The sequence below is a fragment of the Pelobates fuscus genome, chromosome 3 (assembly GCF_036172605.1).
Source record: "Pelobates fuscus isolate aPelFus1 chromosome 3, aPelFus1.pri, whole genome shotgun sequence".
Taxonomy (NCBI): Eukaryota; Metazoa; Chordata; class Amphibia; order Anura; family Pelobatidae; genus Pelobates; species Pelobates fuscus.
The window spans coordinates 41,556,213-41,565,598 of NC_086319.1; the positions used below are offsets into that span (position 1 = coordinate 41,556,213).

General features: G+C 34.2%; 1 protein-coding gene across 1 annotated transcript in view; it reads left to right on the forward strand.

The window, feature by feature from the left end:
- The window catches only part of SLC16A7 (solute carrier family 16 member 7), a 92,094-nt gene extending 83,505 nt beyond the window's left edge, over positions 1-8,589 (forward strand). The window contains exons 4-5 of the mRNA XM_063446961.1: positions 677-1,480; positions 5,673-8,589. Of these exons, the coding sequence (XP_063303031.1) occupies positions 677-1,480; positions 5,673-5,944 (1,076 nt within the window). The 3' untranslated portion in view covers positions 5,945-8,589. The remainder of the gene's footprint in view (positions 1-676; positions 1,481-5,672) is intronic.
- Positions 8,590-9,386: the final 797 nt, after the last annotated feature.

Below are 9,386 nucleotides of genomic sequence, written 5' to 3' on the forward strand. Positions count from 1 at the left end.
AAAGGACACAGTAAAGTACAGTCAAATTGCACTCTCTATCCCCCATAATGTGCCTAGCTACACTTTCCTCACAACTTTAAGTCATTGTCTAGTTACAAATAAAGAACTTTGAAGGAACACTATTGTGCTAGGAATACAAACATATATTCCTAAGGTTATAGTGTCCTGACACCTATCTAGGTGTCCCTCCATATTACTTACCTTTCTGTCCTCCCCTGCCAGTCTCCACACTGCCACTCTTCTTCTTCAGTTGATATAAACAATGCTGATGATCAAAGCTAATCCAATGCTTTCAAACAGGAGAGCACTGGGAGGCTAGTGCACATGTGTACCAAAATGCCTCAGTGCACCAATCAAATGCTGTTCTAGGAGCAGCATTTGAGCTATAATCAAGCTTAACTCAGTTATAGCAGAAGACAGCCACTATGTAATGCCTGAAATGTAAATATTACTGTTTGAAAAAGATGTTAATGTTTTACATTCCTGGCTTGAACACACAGGGGTTCTGCACCCAACCTATGATTAGATGAAATAGTCTTGGTGCATTTTTTGCCCTCTTCAAATTAATTTTACATTGGTAAAGTTAGATATAGCTATAACACTATAACATTATATAAAGCTATAGAAATATAAATGCATTTATCATTAATTGTTGTTTTCATCTTATTTCTTCTAGGATTTGGTTTAGCATTTAATCTTCAACCGTCTTTAACAATTATTGGGAAGTATTTCTACAAAAAGCGCCCGATTGCTAATGGATTGGCCATGGCTGGTAGTCCAGTATTTTTAAGCACCTTGGCTCCACTTAACCAGTTTCTCTTCAACTATTTTGGATGGAGAGGAAGCTTCTTAGTACTTGGGGGACTTCTTTTAAACTGCTGTGTAGCTGGCTCTTTAATGAGACCAATTGGACCCAAGCCTACAAAAAAAGATGTTGAAAAAGCAGCAGCCCCAATGACTTCAAGCAAAGAGAAGAAGTTGACTGTCTGTGAAAATATTAACAAGTATTTAGATTTATCACTTTTTAAACATAGAGGATTTTTAATTTATTTATCTGGAAACGTGATAATGTTTCTTGGATTTTTTGCACCTATTGTTTTCCTGGCACCCTATGCCAAGCATATGGGCATTGATGAATATTCAGCTGCATTTTTGCTCTCAATCCTAGCTTTTGTAGATATGGTTGCAAGACCTACAATGGGAATGGTTGCAAACTCAAGGTTCGTTCGTCCACGAATACAATATTTCTTCTGCTTTGCCATTTTATATAATGGTATTTGCCACATTCTGTGTCCTTTTGCCAATGATTACACTGGTCTAGTGATATATGCAGTATTTTTTGGATTTGCCTTTGGAATGGTTAGCAGTGTGCTCTTTGAAACACTAATGGACCTTGTTGGAGCCTCTAGATTTTCAAGCGCTGTGGGACTCGTCACAATTGTGGAATGTTGTCCTGTTCTAATTGGGCCGCCTTTAGGAGGTAAGAGTTCTTCTTTCTAACTCTACATCACAATAAACTACATTAAGGATTCTGAGAAAGTAGCAAGAGAGAGAGGATAGTGGGAGTTGAGGTTTAAATGGGTAGTTACATGAGATCGGGATATGACATAGTGGTAGGATACTAGAAATTGTAGGACAAAACAAAGAGAGAATTCCTAAATGTTCTTCTTTTAACCAGTCTATGAGATATGACATTATAACATTGTGCATCAATGGGGTGGGCTGGGCAGCTGTTCACCAATTGATAGAAGATAGCACCAGCATAGAAGGTACCGCAGCAAAGCAGGAAAGGAAATATTGCTGGTGCATCACCAGTAAAAAGCATTGGGTGGGCTGGTATCTGGTGAATATTTGTAATGTCCAGCTACCACCTCCTAAATGTGTGTTGCACTAAGTTAAAGAAAATAAATAAAGACCCTCCTATTATGGATAAAATGGACATACCTCCTGCTTCCTGAAATAGATACTCCTCACAGTAGTACACACCTTCCATCTAAACAAAAAATATATATATATATTCGTAGGAGTTTAATTTGGATTAACCAATGACGAGGGCCTGAAAATGTAAAATAATTTATAACTTCTGTTAACCTTTTTTTCATGATATGCTCAATTTTCTTTTACATAAAACTAATATCAAATATTTAGCAAATTATAATCCGGTCACATTATAATCTGGTGCAGACAAGGTAAATCCAGGGCAAACATTACAATTACATTGTTTATTTTCACCTTTTCTCTGTGTGCTTTCTCTGTGCTGACTGTTGGGTGTAAAGTGACAAGGAACTAAGATGCAGAATTGCAAAATAAAGATAATTTCTATATTTCATTTTGTATTTAACATCTCATAGATACATATGTATTGAATATAGAGAATACGTAAACATAATATTAAAAATCCTGGAAAGCAACAGTTCCTCATCCCAATTTTAGCTTCCCCATTCCTGAGGATTTGCATGAAAGTGACCAAGTAGGAAGAACTGTATTAGATAAGCTTGTGGGGCTTTTAGAGTACATCCCTAAGTCATAATAGTTTTAAATGTAGTGGGTTAACAGAAATGCAAAAAGAAATGACCTACGTCACAAAGGTTTACTAGTAACAAACTAGAATAAATCATTGAATTTTTAAATATATACAAATTAAAAAAGCAGCTGCTCCCATCCTGTTCTTTTTTTCCTGTAAAAAATGAATATTAAGGCACATTGCTGATGCCACCACAACTGGTAAGTTTATGATAAAAGTTTATGCAAATAGTTCTTCTAGAATTACATTCGACGTTCCATTAATGGGAATCTGTAGATATGATTATTGCTTACAAAAGAAAAATATATATCCTTGGCACTTCATCCTGACTCTGAAAACAGACATCTGCATACATGTTTCTATTCTTCACTTATAAAATGCTAAACAAATATGTATGTATATATATATCAGTCTCTGCACTTATCCCGTTTATAACAATGTGTTTCCTGGGGGCATCCACGTATATATGAATGTATTTATGGATAGAGAGCTAATATATATAAGATCTTGAAAAAGACTCAGCGGGATTGAAACGTCAATCAGATACTATGCCATTAAAATAAAGTAATTTCTATACATTTTTCACATTTAATTGCTATTTTTCACTTTAAAGTCCTATGAGTGCAACTGGATTGATATATATAGCTTTCAAATTTTTCCTCTCTTCCTCAGGTCTGAAGCAATACTGATAAACGATAGGAAAATTCTCAAAAGCTTGTCTTTTATGTATTATGTTAATCCCCCCCCCCAAAAAAGGTATCATTATACTCTGGCATTTTGACATCTTGTCTACTGGATTAGTGCCGCTAATCCAATCTAGATAGATTGATCGATAGATTGATAGATAGACGGACGGAGCGATGGACCGATGGACCGATGGACCGATAAACAGGAATAATATATTGTCAGAGCATTTTTCAAGGAAGGATACTTTTCCCATTTTTTAGTTTTCAAGTATATCTGGAATAATATAGCTTTCACAGTTAAGTGGGAGTAAGTAGCATATCACATTAAATTAACAAAGAGTATTTATTTACATTTATTAATAAATTACATGTCAGTTAACACAGAATTATATAAGCCAGCTACCGGCTTCATATAGAAATCCATGCCAGCGGACACTTCAATAAATACTTTTTCTGCTACCTATACAGTGCTGCTACAATAGGATAATACTATTCTGCAAGATTTCTATTTTATTAAATGCATAAATCATGACTCACTCATGCATCTCTAGTGATTGGAGTGCCCAATGTAAAAGGAATACTCTAGACACCAAAACAACCTTTGTTTAATGAATCAAGTTTGATGTATATGGATCATGCCCCCACAGTCTCACTGCTCAGTTCTCTGTCATTTAGAAGGGGAATCACTTTGTTTATGCAGCCATAGCCACACCTCCCCTGACTGTGATTCACACAGCCTCCATGAAAAAAAGGTTTAATTTTTATATACACTTAAGTGTGCTTTAGCATTTATTATCTCCTGCTCTGTTCATTGCACTTTAATCACATATAGGATTCTGTTGTGAGCTCTATGAGTCACATAACAGCAGAGTATAATAAGTTCTAATTAAATTACACTGTACAATAAGGGAAGCTGAAAAAAGTGGGCTCTTTTTCAGGAAGTGTGTAGGCAGAGTGTGAGTCACAGCCAGGGGAGGCGTGGCTAGGTTTGCTTAAACTTAGTAATTTAACTTATAAATGTCATTAAACTGGGCACTGAGATTGCAGGGATATGATGTATACACCAATAAATAATTTGTTACCAAACTATTTTTATTAAAAGGATTCATGCTACTTTGTTATGGTTGACTATGCCCTCAGATTCCTTAAAACACTGGATTGAGTAACTCGAAATATAGATTTGGACTTTTATCGTAGGCGTGAGCATTAAATCTCAATTTCACTGGCAAATCCTTTATTATAAATACCTGTCTACTGAAGGACATAATAGGATTACCTTAAGGAGTTTTAAAAACCCAGGAGAATATCGTGAGGGAAGATTTAAAAAATGTGATAAAATAAAGATCTTTTTCCAAGAATCATTGGTTTAAGATCGACATTTGACATAAAAATATTAACTTCAAGGATAGAAAGCAAATTTACTTTTGTATGAAGAAATTATGTTCATAAGTCTATCTTGAATCCAATACAGCATGAATCTGCTTTTCTTTACTTAAATTTTAGAATACATATATTAATGTTCAAATAACATCCATTTCCCCCAGAATGTAATTATTTATTTTGCTGAAACAACTTCTGTACTTTATTAAGATTACTAACAAAAAAATATGTTTATTTTAATGGCATAGTATAACCATCAATCATAAATGAGTAGCCCATTCGTGATAAGGGTTGTTTTACACCTTGAGACCAAGAGCAATTTTTAAATGTTTGTTTTGTCTTGTTCTCTCCTAATCATTTAGCACGCAATCAGATATATTTTGTATAGTATTTTTAAGGACAGTTAAGGCTTTCTTTTTATACTCTTTATACATTATTAATGCTGCCATTTTATTAACTTTCTGCTAAATTTTCAGGTGATTTTATATACAGACAAAACACTGTAGTTTTGCTGATAATTCCTTAAACTTGTTTTTTTTCCCTCCTTGAATAATATACCTAAATGTGTAGTCTGCTACGTACTTGGCAGCAAAATAACCATTATGCTTACCTTGGTTAATATTGGGTGAAATGACATGTCCAAATCTGAGACATGGCCATCTTAGTTATAAAATTAGAATTTTGACACTTAGCATATGTTTAATTTTAAAGTAGTCGATCATTGGGGGTCTAACATTTTTTAAGAAAGAAGTGTTGGGGGCATGTTCCGGACTTACATCTAAATCTCATTCCCCCACAACCACCAAGTAATGAAGTGGTTGAGGAATTCTGGAGAATTAAGACAGTACGTATATGTACACCCCAAGACTCCCTGTCACTCATAATTACCGTGGTGGTCAATGATGAATGCGTTAAAACTTTTATTTATTTATATTTTTTAAACAATGGGATTGTTGTGGCAGTATGGGAAATTGTATTATTATAAGTGAATATGACTGACTAAATGCACAGTAATCAACATGCAAACACAATTATTGCTAAACTGGCATGCTAACAGATTTTATCTCTGTTTTAATTTTCAGGTTGGCTGGTGGACATCACTGGAAATTATAAATACATGTACTTTGTATGTGGTTGTATAGTTATTGTAGCTAGTATTTATTTGTTTATTGGAAATGCAATAAATTATAGATTATTGGAAAAGGAAAAGAGAGCCAAAGAACAGGACATTGCTGAGAAAATTCCACAACAGACAGAAAAGGAACCTCTGAACAACCCCGGAAGTGTTGACATCGCTGTAAAAGAAGCCCCTAATTCTCAAACAAATCCATCGGATAAGGAAACTAGTATATGATGTGGAAATTGATGTATATATGTAATGGTTAGTTTTGGAGCTTTAAAAACATGAACAAGTATTAAAATGGAAATAATGTTGTTAAATCATTAATATTGAATTATATTTGGTTTGTACATTTGGGATCAGATCAGGGTGAAATGTAATTGGCAAAAAAATCATATTTTTTTAGGCAAAGAAAGTCTATGCTGTCCTGACAATCTCTTCCATTCAGATCGTATATGATATGATAGGTTCTGTTTATTTACCAAAAGTAGTTTTTAAACAGCTCTACATTCAAGCTCTGAAAGTGTTAGATTTTGTCCTTCATGGGGTTAAATATAAAGAAAAGGGAATTTTTTCTCTTGTAAATATTATCTAACATGTAACTCTGTAATCGTAACTTTGGAATTTATTTGGTAAACCGTGAATTTTAGTGCATTTGAAAATCTCAAAAATAAAGTTAAGTCCAAAATAGCGGAATTTGGACACATATCGAGTTACGTTATGTTCACAAATATTATGGCAGATAACAATTTGGATGTTGAACAAACCATAATTCACAGTTTAGTAAACAACCCCTACTGCATCAGTATAACATGGAAAACGGATGTTTCTGGAAACTTTATATTTAAAGTTTCATTGAAAAAATCAGAGTCAATAATTTTTATACTTGGATTAGAAATCTAATTAGCAATTTAAAATTGGATCAAACCGTTATTAGAAAAATGGCAAAGAAACTAAACACTCAGGTTTATATATACTTTTATTTTTTTTTATTTTTTTAAGGTCAAGTAATTTTCTGTGCACTTTTTACAAATACTGCTAAATCCAAAATATAAAATAATGCTCATGTAAATAACCTCAAAAGATCAAAGATCACTGTGTTAAGTGCTATATAGAAATGAGGGGGGGGAAAGCTTGGACATAGCTCACTTTACTAATTTAGAATTTAAATACAAGATATAAAACCAAAACACAAAATGTGTTTTATATGGTGACATATTAACAGTGAAGGCCCAATTTACACCTTCCAGTACCTGTAGGCTCAGAGACATTTTTTTAATTTCCACAAAAAATCCAATTCTGTTTGCTCCATGATTTGGAGAATATTTTTGAAAAATTGTGCTTTTTATCGTACTTGTACGCACATGTAGGCAACTCCCTACTCTGTTTACTGTCACAGTTCGCCTTGAACATTCTAAGCAACATTCTAAGGAACATTCTAAGAAACATAAGCAACATTCTAAGAAACATTCTAAGCAACATAACCACTACAGCGTGCTGTATTGGTTATAGTGCCAGGAGAGCTCTTTTATTACTCACCTCCCCATTGAACTTAATCAAACCATTTTAGCATATTTTTACCGGGGGACCACTGGATGCAGCGCCCCACCTCTTTAACATCTCAGTGGGAGCCATAAGCTTAAGTTCAGGAGCTTCCCTTTGTTCTCCTGAGCTAAGCCCTGCGTCCTCCTGAGCTAGCCATGAACCTTAGGCCTGACCTAAGGTCTAGGACTAGCACATTGCCCGCTTGTGCTGCTCAGCCAATGAGCTCTGTCCTGCACTATACCTAACTAAGAAAATACTGCAGCTCTGGTTTCAAATAAAAACGCTATTTTTAATAACACGCAACAAATGGGTTAAATTAATTCTCAAAACACATTTCACGAGGCAATAAATGTTATTGTAAGAAACAGATAAGTCATTAATATTACCTCAATACTAATTTTGTATTTCTAATTCTCATAGTTTATTCAGTTACTTACTTCTTTTTGAAGGTTAATAGCACTGATTGCCAGGTATTACACTACTCTCTATGCAGTAAACCTATCTTCATCGCTGTCATTAACATAGGTAAATTATTTTGTGATAGAACATTCACTTAGTATTGTCGTTCCTTTCTCTTTTGTATATAGTTTGTACATTTTCTTTTAGTCAAGATTGCACTGTAGAATTCTACTTATGATTAATGATACCAGGGAGAATATTAATAAATTAGATGACTATATGACAACTACAATCATTAAACACAATAACTTATGGTGCTTTCTGTGTGTCATTTTCCATACTTGTAGCAAAACGTGTGTGTGTGTGTTAATACATAGTCATAAACTCTGAATGGTTTTTATACTATGCAGTGTCCTGCACTAAAACGTCAATCAAGCCAAAGGGGGAGAGTTATGTAGGTAAAACAGATGCTATTCTGGACAAATAACAATCACACCAATAGAATGTTTTTTAAAAATGTAGTACTTTGCATCCAAAATAGCAGACGTTTTGCCGTTATCAAATCACTAATTAGCAAATAGTATCAAATGTTTATTGAATCAGCCTCTGCATTTCTGCAGGAAACTGCAGGATGCAATATAGTGTATTTTGTGCTAATGTGCCAGTGCCGTGTATATTATGTCATGTATGCAATAATTGTGAATGTTCTATGACTTAAGGCTGTGTTTGAGATTATGGTCCATTGTCATAAAATGTGAGCATTCTTCGGTCGGCTGTGTTGCTTTCTCGACAGGTATTATGATGTCTGGAGGTACGTGATTTTAATAGTATATATTATCAACTGCATCATGTTCATATAAAGAATGAGGTACATAATCTGATTATGAAACCTTTTGAAATAATTTTACTTGTAGGAACAATGCAGTTCCAGTTACCATTTACCCTCACAAGTGCTTTCTCCACCCCCCTGTGTCTATGTCCCCTCCATCAATGCCCCTCTCTGCCCTATGTACCTGCAGACTCTGTGATCTCATTAGTTACTTCAATGATTCTAAATATACGAGGACTGACAATGATTGCATACTAAGAAAGACTTAAAAACACATGAAGCTTTTAAATAATTAATAAACTAGGAAAATAAACAACCCTGGGTGTTCCACGGATTTTAAAACAAAACAACATAAGAGCAAATGACACAGTGACACAGTAATTATTTTCATGAAAAAATGAAAATAAATACTAATAAAAAATATATAATGTTGTTAAATAATATTGGATGTTTTAGAAATGATATAAATAGAATACAATGCTCACATTTTGTTAGAAAAAGGTTCAAAAATATAATGTTCTGATGCAGTCCAGTCTGCAAGGTTGGAAGAATGCTTAGTCTTTACCGACAACGTTTTGACATCTTCTTTCTTTACCTGACTATCTTATCTCACACACGAGGCTGCTCTGCTTTAGAACAGGAAATACGAAGGTATAAAGTAACACATTGTAAGACACACTTTCAAGGAGTGTGTGGGGAAGCTTTGTAAGTCACAGGTGTGTGTGTGGGGGGGGGGGGTGGATCGGGATGCAAAAATAAAGTAAATTGCTGAAATGTTAAAATGATTTTGGTGTTTAGATAGAACCTTTCAATGTAACAATATAACAATTGGTGTTCCCTGTTATTCATCTGAGTTGCAAAGTTTGTGAAAATACTTAGTCCTTGCATATCTACTATATTCAA